The 13,341-nt window shown below is 42.6% G+C and overlaps 1 protein-coding gene across 3 annotated transcripts in view; it reads left to right on the plus strand.

Annotated features, from left to right (window-relative positions):
- The first annotated feature begins 6,833 nt into the window (after window positions 1-6,833).
- syde2 (synapse defective 1, Rho GTPase, homolog 2 (C. elegans)) overlaps window positions 6,834-13,341 on the plus strand; it is a 51,955-nt gene continuing 45,447 nt past the window's right edge. For 2 of the 3 annotated variants that reach the window (XR_012593883.1, XM_074634994.1), the window contains exon 1: window positions 6,834-9,111. Coding sequence is in view for 1 of the 3 variants with exons in the window: in XM_074634994.1 (XP_074491095.1) it covers window positions 7,071-9,111 (2,041 nt within the window). In the remaining 2 variants the exon portion in view is untranslated. The remainder of the gene's footprint in view (window positions 9,112-13,341) is intronic. The other variant, XR_012593884.1, reaches the window with a different exon arrangement.

Consider the following 13,341-nt stretch of genomic DNA (forward strand, 5'->3'; position numbering starts at 1 on the left):
CTTCAATTACTTTTTTTTTTTAGAGACATTGAGTGCCATCTTGAGACAAAGTTAACACTTGCAGGTTAGGTAACAGCAACACTGTGATTTAGTTTTCACACAGACAGAGTGAACATGAAGAACATTTTGAGACTGAACGTTTTATTCCTGATCACGTGATGAATGCACTCAGAGAAAGGAACGTTCTCTGGCAGCTCCGAGATGATAGAGAACAGTAGCAAGAGACAAGCAGTTTGACCTCCTTCATGATAAACATGTCAGAGGTTGTCTGTTGATAAGGATATGGGGCAGACGAAATGACAGGCCCGGGCTCTCTCTCTCTCTGTCTTGGTTAGCTAACCTGGCTGCTGGTCAGTAATGGAGGAGGAGATACTATCTGTGTGAATTCTGTTATCTCGACCCTTGTCCTGTGGTATACCCAATCAGGCTTTAAGTGGGTGCAGCGAGTTGTGTGAGTTTGCTCACATAGATCTTCAGTGTTTTCTCTTTTCTAGTGGGGATGACGACTAATTATGTTTGAATCTATGACCTATCAAAATCGAATTGTCCACGCTGAAACAATCAGTCAATTGATCGACGGTCTTGATAAGCTATTAATCGGTTAAAGTTATTTTTCAAGCACAAATGCCAAACATTTGCTAGTTACAGCTTCTTCCTTATGAGGATTTGCTGCTTTTCTCCGTTTTATTTTGCAGTAAAATTAATATCTTTGTGCTTTGGACAAAAAAAAATGCAATATAAAGATGTCACCTTGGGCTTCCAGAAATTATAAGCTTTGTTTTCTTACAATTTCTCATAATTAAAGGAACATTTCAGGGGATCTTTTAGCAGAAATGGAATATTATATTCATAACTATGTTTTCACTAGTGTATAATCACCTGAAACTAAGACTAGTTGTGTTTTTCGTTAGCTTAGAATAAGCCCTTCAGGGAGCGGGTCCTCTTCACAGAGTCTGCCATGTTGCTCCGTCATGTTTCTACAGTAGCCCAGAACAGACAAATCCTACACACTGTAGCTTTAATAGTTTAAACATGCATCAATTAATCAAGAAAATAAGTGTATAATGATAATAGAATAATAATAAATAGAAATATTTATTATGGACATGTTTACTTGTTTGCCCTGTGAAAATTGGGAAAGTGACCCTTAACATACAGTAAACCCACCCTTATTATTGACTTTTCTGTCATCTTATTCTATTACTTTTACAGTCTTTATGTCCTTCTACAAGCAATGAAAACAAGGTTGTAAAAAAGGTTAATTGCAGCCCAATTCCATGATATTTATCTTATCCTGGTCACTGTCCTTCCTGGCATCATTGATCCTATAATGTTTGATCAGTGAGTGCTTTGCTTTCATTTTCTCTATTAGCAGCTTCTGTTTAAAGCAGTCTAAGTTGTAGAGACTTACTGCTACAAAATATTAAAGTGGTAAAGCGACATCACACAAAAGCCAAGGATGGATGAAATGTCATTTTCCTGACTTAGACAGCTTATCGTATCCTCTATTAGTCACTGTGTGTGCTTCAGCGGAACACTTACAGCTAAGAAGGCCTTATTTGGTATTTATTCCTGCTATGCATCTTAATACAACAATCACAGATGTCCCAGCCAACAAGAGCAAACATCAGATAGGTTAACAATATCCCGGCTATCTCAGTCAGGTTTATATAACGAGAGATAAGAGTTTATCTGGGTTCCGGACAAGACGATATGATGTTTCCTCGCTCCAGCTCAAACACCGAATGCTCGTGTTTACACCAATCAGGTCACTGATAACGACCTTTTATTATAGTGTGGATATTAAGTTGTATGGGTTATAAAGTTTGTCCCTATCACACAGAGGCAGCAAAACACTGCAGTGCATTTTGTTTGTTTCCATATTAATCATTTTACTACACTATTGTTTGTACATAGTAGAAGTAATCTAACCTGGACTCTGTCATTAAAGAGTTTCCGTGAACAATTACTGTCTAAATGGCTGACGAGGATAACGTTCTGGGGGGAAAATGACTCTTTGTTTTATGGAAATCAGTTTCTAATATTTTTACTCTGCACAAAATGTAGGTATTAAAACTTTTAAACCACAACTTTAACAAGACACCGGCGTGGATATAAACGCAGTGAGGCACAATAAGAGTTCCTTTTCTTCAATAGTAAAATATGAGTGAATGGCTATGACAATAATGTGACTCTGGAATATAAAGCTGCAGGCCCTTGGCAACGCTACTCTTACAGGGACCATCCAGCCTGATTTATACCCTGAGAAAGGCTTGTGTCCAAGGACATAAATTTAGTTGCGGTGTGCATTGAGAAAAAGGGGAAGGCCCATAAACCGGCCGGGACAGAGGGCGAGAGCAAGAGACACAGAGAGAGGGAACAATAGGCTGCCATCAGGAGGAGAGCCCCAACAGCTGCACAGCCCCAACACATACTCATGTGCACCCACAAACGTGCATCCACACATATATATATATATATATATATATTCTCTCTACTTTTCTTTCTCTCTGTCACACACATAGTTTTCCTCCTCATGCGCTTGTCGGCCGGGCCCGTCTGAAAAGGGGCCAGCTAAGCAGATGTTCTGCTACGGCCTTCACAAAGGGCACAAGTGACTGGTGGAGGAAAAAAAGAAAGAACAAACTTCCTCATTCCTCTCTTGACAAGAGCTTATTTTGTGTTCATTCCAATCTTTGTTAACTCATTACATGTGTGTTTTATGTCATTCATACCAATTTTGCTCAGTAGTGAGCTGACACTGACGCAAGATATGTATCTGAGAAGTTTTGTGAGCAAAGCCTTTTCACAGTTGTATAAAAGCCTAATGACAGTAACCAGTGGTGTATCTGGAGTATCTTTACCCAAGTAAAAGTAGCAATATGAAAAATGCTCCATTTCGATCAACAGCTTACAACAGATTTACTATTAGCATAATTTGCTGTGTGGTGGACCAAATCCTCCAAATCATTTCCTAAAATAGCTGGGAACTGTAGTTTTTAACAAACGTTATTCAAACAGGAGCAAATAGTGCGTTTGTTGCGGACTATTTTCAGCTGCGGATTAATACACATTCAGAGTGCATATTTACAGCTGAAACAATCAGTCAATAGAGAATAAAATAATCAGCAATTATTTCAATAATTTATTTTTAAGCAAAAATGCAGAAAATATAATGTTAATATAATATACTGGTTATGGCTTCTCAGATGTGAATATTTGCTATTTTATCAGTCTTTTTCCTTAGGGGACCCTTTTCTATCATTAAATCTGACCACCCCTAAGTGACATATTTTATGGACATTTCATATTATATTCAAGGCATAACAATAACAGTACAGAACAACTGATAAACTGTACGAAATAACTGCAGGAAGTTTGTCTAAAACGAGCGATTTGGGTGAATTTTGAGCATTTTCCTGTGGATATTGCATCAGAGATCAGTTTTTCCTGATATTTTTAGGAATTTTTAATATAATTATTTTCTGTATTTTCTTTAAACAATCATACCTACTTAATACGCTTCTTCTTCTTTCTTTTTTTACAAATTCAGTGTTTTCTTTTGTTCCATTAGCTCTTTAGTTGTTTTAACTGCATACTTTTCTAATGCAGGACGAGACTGTGAAGGATCTGTGAATATAGCTTGTGCTCAGGTCTTCACCGTTGCCCCTATTTATATCTTAAATAATGATCCAAACTTTAAAAATAACAATATAATTTAGCTTTCTTTAAAGAGTTGAATGAAATGCTGTGATATAGGCCAACTGTATGTATTTTATTAAAAGGGTATCTTACTCCCCTTAAAATTAGGAAAGGCCTTGAATTTGGATTTTGGGAAATTGCAATGGACATTTTTCTCTATTTTCTGACATTTTATAGACCAAACGATTACTCAAATAAAGCACAAGTTCCTCAATATTTTACTCAAGTTCAACACTTGGATAAATGTTAGTTACATACCACCACCTCTTGCAGCACAGTTTTCTATTGCCACACATACAACAAGCCATCGCTTCACATGTATTGCTGTATAACCTCGGGTACGAAGAGATATCACAAGACGAGATCACATTTTCAGGAATGCAAGATATTTCCAGCATGAAAATTGCACTAATAGATGTTATGTGTCAAAAACATATCGCTCATGCCCTGCAGTGAATGTGTTGAATACTTGCAACACTTGTGTTTGTCCCTCCTGATGCCTCTTCTCCCTAACACCCCCTCGCTCTCCTTTTTCTCTCTTTCACACACAAACACACACCATGCAGCCTGCAGGTTTTGACCTGTAAATAACTGCCCAGACAGGGTCTAGTCAGTCAGATGGAAAGGCAGGCCGAGGCGTCAGGGCCTACACGGCTCCTGCAGAGCAATAACAGATGCTTATCATGTTTTACTGAGGGTAGTGGTGGCGGTGGGGGAGAAGGAGGGTGAATGTGGGGCCCTGTCCATGAATGGCTCTGACAATAAATGCCCTCAATCATGGGTAGACCTTAGAAAAGAGAGGCACAGTTATGCCAGGAGCGTTATAATGGAGTCAGAGTCAGCCAGAGAGAGGGGGAATGCATGTGTGTTGGTATTTGAGTGTACGTATGTGTGTCTTAAATAGAGGCAGAGAGCGCATGTGCACTCTTACACCCACTGCAGCTTTTCAGCAGCTCATCCTCTCACACATTCCAAGTAGAGGCAACAGCAAACAAATGGCTTAAGGTTCAAGTGAAGTATGTTTCATTCCTTTCTCCGCTGTCTCGGACGCTCTTAAAGTCTCGGGCTGGGCTGCAAGCAGGGACAGGGGTTAGATGCAAGGTCAAAGAGGAGAGGATTACTCAAGATACACTTCAGATAAAAGTGTCAGTCTGATAATCGGCAGTGATCCATCATGTGGCAGGCCGTGCTTTTAGCTCGGCGTTGCCGTTGGAGGATGAAAAATAGCCATTGTGGGTGTGTAATAATGAAGATGAAACAATGAAAAGACAAATTCTGCATGACGTACACAATCCCGCTCATTTGTAAAGGGCACGAGATGATTTAGGTTATCACCATCCTCCTTATTGTTTCTCTGTCTTTCTCTGCAGAGCCACATTTCTCCCCTGAGACGAGAGTTGTTTTCCCTGCTGTTTGCTGGAATGCCTTCACAGCTACCAGTGAAGGTGGTAATTTGAAGTCCCAGCTCACTGCTCTCCAGCTGAATTGAATTCACATTTCGGAGACAAATATGTGTTGAATTTCAATAGAGAGGCTGGAGCTGCGTTTAAGGTACCATCACCTAAAGTCTCATCCTGGGTATGAGATCACATTCATACACCTGCATTGCTAAAAAGGAAACATTCAGATCATATTTGGAGCCATCCTCATCCTTTATACGCATTTACACTTTTTAAAATGTTGAATGAAATATATGGAATTAACTGGCAGATTTACTCCAGTGTGTAAAAATATTTCCATTTAATAACTTATAAACCCAAAATAAACTTGCGTTATGTTACAGTGATAAACGGCAACATTTTAAACCCAACATAGAGTACAAATTATATTAAAATATACAGTCACCACAGTGAGGATCAGTAAATCTGTGCATCTCTTCAATTATTAGTTGCTCAACAGAAAATTAATCTGCAGCGACTTTGATAATCAATTAATCGCTTCACTCATTTTTCAAGCAAAAACGCCAAACACATCAAATTGAATATCTTTAGTTTTCCGAGTGTCAGTCATACATGGCTTAAAACTAATCTATGCGTAAACTATAAACAATATAAGTTAATTGATAATGATTTTTTTTATTAGACCTAGATCTACATTAGAAGTAATTTTCAATCTCAAATGCCAATATGTCCTAGTTCCAATTTTTCAATTAGGAAATTTTGCTGCTTTCCTAATGTGACAAGCATTAACCAGTTGGATATTCGGTGGTTTTAAAGGTCTCATGTCGTGCTCATTTTCAGGTTCTTACTTGTATTTTGTGTTTCTACTAGAACATGTTTACATGCTGTAATATTCAAAAATCCCTCTATTTTCCTCATACTGTCAGCCTAAATATGCCTGTATTTACCCTCTGTTTGAAACGCTCCGTTTTAGCGCATTTTGACGGAATTGCAACAGAATTGCGTTGCTAGGCAACAGCTTGGGTCCATGTGTACTTCCTGTCAGCTGATGACATTCACATATACTGCAACCAGGAATAAACTGGGACACATTTAGAATGTTTACATTTAAAATTGTGCCAAGGGTCTAAATATTGTATATTTGTGACATCACAAATGGACAGAAATCCTGACAGCTTGTTTCAAATGCAGAGTTTCTGAATACGGGGCTGTGTGTATTTCAGAATAATCAATAATGAAAATAATCTATTTGGCGGGCCTTAATTACATCAGTGGTGCAAGAAGTATTGAGATCTTTTACCTGAGTAAAATATAAATACTTCAAAATAAAATATTACACAACCTGGCAACCCCAAAGTTATTATTCATGGCTTAAAACTAATCTATAAGTAAACGATAAACTATATAAGTTAATTGATAATAATTTTTTTTTAGTAGACCTAGATCTACATTTTCAATCTCAAATGCCAATATTTCCTAATTTCAATTTTTCAATTAGGAACATTTGCTGTGACATCATTAACCAGTTGGATATTCGGTGGTTTTAAAGAGACATTTTTTTTCCGAATACAATTTCTCTGCAAGGTCCCTGAACTTTGAGCCAGGAAAATATGCCAAATATCTGAGCTGCAAACATGAGGGGAAGGTGAGGTGAGGCGCTAGAGAGAAAGGAAGAGAGGGAGAAAAGAGGGAGGGAGAGAGGGAGGAGGGCAAAGTGTGTGGAGCAGAGAGAGAGAGAGAGAGAGAGGTGGTGCAGTTGAGCAGAGAGAGAGCCAGCAGTGAGTGAGTGAGGCGCCAGAGCGGAGAGGTGACAGCGGAGAATGGAGAGGAGCCCGTCCGCCCGGCGAGCTTTGAGCGCGGCGAGCGAGGAGAACCCACTCGGCCCTTCTTCTCTTCTGGAGCCAGCGTGCTGAAAGAAAACCCGGGGAGGAATTTAACTGGGGGGGGTGGGGGGGGCAAAGGAAAGGAATGGCTGATCCTCTGCGGAGGACTTTACTAGCGAAACTCCGGGGGAAGAAATCCAAGAAAGGAGCGACGGTCGGCGGTGGTGGATACGGCTCTTCTGCTGCTTCTGCGGCGGTGAATGGTGGCCGAGAAGGTAAAGAAAAAGTTGTGCAAACGCAGCGAGACTCCGACTCCGAGGAGGCTCGCCCGGTAGTGTTGCTCACAGCAGGGCTGCTGGAGGAGAGAATGAGTACGTACGAGAATTGTGTTGACGGAGCGATGGTGCAAACTGTGATAGTCCCGGAGGAGAGTTGTTGTTGCGCAGCGGAGGTGTCCGTAGTTGGCGCACGGCGGCTCCAGGGGCGCAGCAGCAGCAGTAGAGGGGTCAGGGGGGGCAGGGTTAACGAGCAGCTCCCGGGGGTCCCACTTCAAAGCGAGGTGCAGTTTGGGGGGGAAGAGAGTGATAGGGGCCTCAGATCCGCTGGCAAAATCACCTTATCTGCGGGGGTCCCACTTGGAGGACTGCATGTCCAGAAAAAACACTTCTTCGTGTCGGTGCCGCGCCAGCGCAGCGTTGGCGACTCAATTGGGTTTGGGGACAATTCAAATCACGTTTTGTACCGAGAGCCGCACACAGGGGTCGGTAAACCACCAGAGGGCCCGGCTCCTACTACCGCCGATAGTGATGAGCCCAGAGACGGAGGAGGACACTCCCGGCACATGGCAGCAGAGACTGTCCATAGAGACTGTAGTGTCCATGAACACAACAACGCCAACTGGAGTTGTGACAACAACCAAACTTTGGAGACAGACTCGCCAGATTGCGCGGCACACGTGCATCCAAACTGCGCCTCAGAAGAAAACATTGTGATCAGAAACGTGGAGAGTTATGAGCCTGCTGAGTATGCAGGGGACGTCAGAGGGACCTTTTTCCCCACGGAGTTAGACATATGCGACATTAACGTGGCATCCCTGTGCGTCCCAGAGGGGTCACTAATTAGATACCCGTTAGATAGCGAAGATGAGGATTATTATGATAACGAAATTCTGCCTTTTTATGAAAGTTTAAGAGCAAAAAGTGATGATGGTGACAGAGCAGAGGTTGCAGAGCAGCCGGGTCAGGATAAAGGTCAGCTGGATGATGGTAACAACAGCGCCCAGGAAACAGACAGGCTTAGGAGCCAGCTGAAAGAAGCTTACTACCTTCTTATCAATGCTATGAATGATATCAACCTGGATGTCCAGCAGATTAGTGGAGGTTTAACTGAGCAGCAGGCCACCTCCTCCTGCAGTAGCCACTCCAGGGACAGCCTGTGCTCCAGGTTGTCCGCCAAAAACATGGACAGTGACTCATGGTCCTCGGGAGGCGACCACAGCGCTCAGCAGGTGTCTGACACTGACTCACTGCTGCTTTGCCTCAGTGGGAACCTTGAGTCAGGCCTCAAAGGCGGGCTGATTAGTAAGAGTGCGGTGAACCTGTCCTTGACCAAGATGAGACCCACATTACGGCGCTCTGCCAGTGAGGGAGCTATCAGGTACGCAGGTGGACCCTCACTCTGTATTCAGGCACCTGGTGATAAAGGGGCCACAGAGGCTGAAGGGTTTAAAGCTACAGGAGTGAGGGAGCTGTCAGAACCGCAGGTGCTTTACAACGCCATCAGCAGTGATGAGCTGCTACAAGATGCTGGCGGTGACGAAGACCGTGGCGGGCAGTTCAACGAGAGCGGCGGCTCAGTCAACAGCCTTACAGGTTCTTCGGACAGCAACGCCGACGCATCGACAAATCGGGGTCACGACAACAACAAGCAGGAGCTGACTGGCGTCCGAGCACGCTCTGTCAACAAGGGGCACGGCGTCACCGTCAACAAGATGCAAGAGTGGATGCACAAGGGCCGTTTGTTGTCCTCCGAGATGAAGCAGCGCATCGAGGGCTCGTCTTTGCCCCACGGCGGAGGCCAAAGCCAGGACCACCGGCCCTGTCCACACGGTAACCTCGGTGCGTGTAAACCGGGGGTCCAGACATCCAGCCGAGGGGTTAAATCTGTCAAGGCCAAGTCACCACCAGGTAGGAAGGCTACACGGAGTGGCCTCAACTCCCGTGGATCCTCTAAATCAGAGAGATATCTCACCCTCCTTCCTCCCGTCTGATTATTGTCATCCTCCTCCACTCATAGTAAACTCCGTCTGGTGGCGGTTCACCCTGCACTCCTCCTCCTCCTCCTCTTCTGGATGCAAAGCAAAGGGACGAGACCTCCTTTGCTTTCCTTTTTATGATTCTCTAACCGGTGGCGGGTTCTGTCCTTCACACTAATTTAGGTGCATTTTAACACTGAATTAATCAGCACATCAGGTTTGTAGGCCGGATCACTCACGGTGTAGTTCAGTAACAACTAACTCCCTCTCTCCTCTGCTAACTGCGGTGGTGTGTTTCATGTTGGTGTGTTTCATGTTGGTGTGTTTCATGGTGGTGTGTTTCATGGTGGTGGGTTGGTTTGTGTGTGAATGACTTTTGATTATGTACAAAATGTCAAATGATTTTTCTGTGTTTGTGATGTGGTGCAAAAAACAGGAAAACATCTGTATCATGAAACCATTGAGAGCAACAGGTGACATCATGTTATACCAAATGAGTTTGTTCAAGTGTTCAAAATGCAACCCAAATGTGAGATAGTCAGGGATTAAGTGGGATGTACATTGGTCTAACTTTACTCAGTTGGCAAAATAATCTCCCCCACAAGGGCCATTTAGTAGCTCTTCTGGAGTTTTCAATCATTACCACCAAGTTTCCTCAGCAGATGCAGTTTGTCCAATACTTCTCGTCCATGTTGGCTTAAAAGTTGAGCCTGAAACTGAAAATAATCTAACCAAAAGCTCCATTTACCCACTTATTATACATACTTTTAATTGCATTTACAAAAGTGATGCTTTGCACTTACCTTGCATGGCAGTTGGATTCGATGTCACAAGATCACACGAGAATCGCGGGATCACACATCACACGAAAATCCATCTTGTTATGGTTCAAGTAATGCGTTTTTGTCCGGCAAGCCAGACCACGGACCAATCAGCGTCCTACGAGCTACTGGTGTGGCTTAGGTGTGTGTGAGACAACACAGAGAGGCGACAGTTCGTTCTAAACAACAATGCCGGCTCCTGAAGAGGTTAGCGTGGATGCTGCTATAGCCTCAGTTATATCAGAACTGGAGAGTATTTTTTCATTGAAAGAAAAGCAAAGAACGGCACTGAAGGCTTTTCTCGCTGGAAAAAAAAGTTTCGCTCTTCTCCTAACTGGCTTCAGCAAGAGTTTGATTGACAGATAGTTCATCCAATCACCTGCCAAGTATTTTTTTAAAGTGCCTGCCCTTTTCCAAACAGTTTCCAGTGACGGCTTCTCAGATGGTTCTTTGAAACAAACCATCTGGCAGGTCGGGTTAACCTTGCACCACCTTTCAGTGACAGTACAGTACATAACACTGGGTGCACATTTTGCATACAAGTTATCATTTTACTGCGTGTAGTGCATAGTTTTACTACATGAATTGCACATTTTGTCCGTGCTGACCTGGACTGACTGCAAACAAGGCAGTTTGCCAGTTTAATCACAGGATTCGGATACTGCCTGTGTGGTAAACTATCAATTGATATTTGTTGTTGCACATGATGTGGAAATCGCTTTGTATGGATCAAAAACACATCATCTTTTTATTCAGTCACTCATAGCTTTGTAAGTGTTTGTTTGTACGGTGTGTTCTGACAGTGTTCTCCAGAGTAAATAGATGACTTGCCAGGCTGTTGTTGACTGTCAGTGTGCTGTGCTGCTAGAAATAGAAGAGTGTGATCTCTGAGGCTGCTGAGCGGAAGAAGGCCTCTGTGTTTGACTTCCAGCCGCTGATGGCTCAACGTATCTCCATCTTTTACAACTCAAACTCTTTCCTCTGCTGTGTTTTAGTTCAAATAAAGATGGGGCTCTTCTTGATATTAGTTTCCAAGGTCTCTTTCGCCCCCTTGATTCTCATTTTTTCCCCATTTTGCTCAGCTTTTCCTTCTCTGTCCCCACTGAACTTTTCCACAGCTGTGGCCAGAGGAATCCAAAGCAGGAGAGAAGCCACTGCAGTTATCCTCTGTGGTAGCGGGGTGTGTGTGTGTGTGTGTGAGTGTGTGTGTGTGTGTGTTTTAGTGTGTAGGGGGGGTTGGGCTGTCATGTTGCCTTCCTCCCCAGTCGTTTGCTCCGGACAGCTCCCTGGTAACTTGCATTTTAAAGCGACTCTGGATTGAATATTTAGGATGCCATTCCCGTTGTTTAACTTGTTTGCGTTGTGTCACTTAATTCACCGCCATGAATGAACAAAATGAAGGGCGATTAAGCATTTATTAAGGTCAGCTCTGGGCTTATCTTGCCCCTGTGGGCCTCTCAGCGCCTCACAAAGAGCCATTTAAAAAAAAAGAAAAAGAAATGCCAAAGCTCTCCAGTGAATTGCTTGTCTTGGCTTGAAACTCTTTATTGAGTTTATGGCTCTATTCTAAATGTATGCAAATATTTATAACATTTCTAAAAATAGTCCTGTTCCTCCCCCTGAGTGCTGCTTGGAAATTAATTTCTCTGTGAAGTCATAGGACAAAAATATTGGCTTAATTAGACTGCAGCTAATTTATTTCTGTTCTGACTTGTCCTTTAATTACTGTGTTAAAAAAGATCATGTCGATTATCACCCACAGCTGAGTGTGCCACTTTATATGCATATGTGTGGGTGAGGGATACTGTGCACACAAGAATGCATATTCACATCTCCGGTGTGTGCATGCGTGTTTGTAGTTGCAGCCAGAGGATTTATAGTTTTGTTGTCTTGTGTTGTGCTGTGGCAGAGGATTGGCTTGCCGGCAGGCAGGCGGTATCCAGGCTTCATGTTTTGGCCAGACCTGAACTCAGGAGTGGTATGTCAGTCAAAGCTGGTGTTGAGACTGAGCCATAGACACCACAAACAGAGGAGTACGAGATCCTCTCCCCGGAGGCAGATATTTCTGTCTTTTATTTCTTCTTTTTTTAACTCTTTTAACGAAGAGGGAAATCATACCCTGTTTACATGTCTAGGAATACTGACCACCATGGAGCAGAGAAGAAAAAAGTAAAAAAGCTTTTTGTGTCTCCCAAAAACAGCATTTAGAAGAATAGATTACCAGAAAGAAAATAAGCTAATTTCCCAAAATGCCGTAAAGTTAGATGAGAAGATTAATATCACTCGCTAGTTAGCTTAGCTTAGCAATAAAGACAAAGCTGGCTTGACTGTCCAAAATTCAAAAATATGTTTAAAGCTTGGTAATTAACATGTTTTATCTGGTGGGCATCCTCCCGATCTGAAAAGTGAAGCCAATGCTGAAGTGCCTTAAACTTGCATTCTTTCTAATAGCCAGCAGGGGGTGACTCCTCTGGTTGCAAAAAGAAGTCTGATTGTATAGAAGTCTATGAGAAAATGAGCCTACTTCTCACTTGATTTATTACCTCAGTAAACATTGTAAACATGAGTTTATGGTCTCAATCGATAGTTTCAAGTCTTCTTCAATACAGCATGATGTTCATTTAGTAAATTATGGTCCAATTTAGAGTAAAATAGACCATAAAGCAGGGTATGCTTTAAGGCGTGGCTACCTTGTGATTGACAGGTCATTACCACAGCGTTGTCCGCGTTTTTGTCTTAAAACGTCTTATATACACAGTCTATGGTTATATCTTGTTTGTTTAACTCGTACAAAAAACAAAGTTTGAGATTGAGTTGTGTGCCAGACTACTTGCTAGCATGGAGTGGTGACTTCCCGGAGTCTCCGCTCCACAACATGTCGTTTTAATTAAAGGAGCTGGTAGGCAGATTTGGTTATCTTTGGACAGACCCATGCTGCTATGCTGTTTCCCCCAGTTTTCAGTTTTGTGCTAAGCTAAGCGAAGCTAGCCGGCTGCTGGTTTGTCGCTTCATATTTACCTACAGACATGCAGGAGTGAGGTATCAATCTTCTCATCTAAATCTCGGCAAGCAAACAGGCACATTTCCCAAAAATGTTGAACTCATCTTTTAAAGATATCACATCAAATATGAAGCAAAGATTAGGCACACAGTGCCGTATTGCTCAACATTGTGATTACATTAATTCTTGCTTGCTCAGTAGATAGAAATGTACAGAGTGAGACAGGAGAGTTCAGGTGTAATATAATCCTGCTTGACTGCTGTCAAGTCATGTCAGAACGATGTGGCGTTTGGTTTTCTGCCTCGTGCCAAAAACCTGAGCTGCAGAGTTGTTGTTTTTT

The sequence above is a fragment of the Sebastes fasciatus genome, chromosome 5 (genome assembly GCF_043250625.1).
Source record: "Sebastes fasciatus isolate fSebFas1 chromosome 5, fSebFas1.pri, whole genome shotgun sequence".
In the NCBI taxonomy this organism is placed as follows: Eukaryota; Metazoa; Chordata; class Actinopteri; order Perciformes; family Sebastidae; genus Sebastes; species Sebastes fasciatus.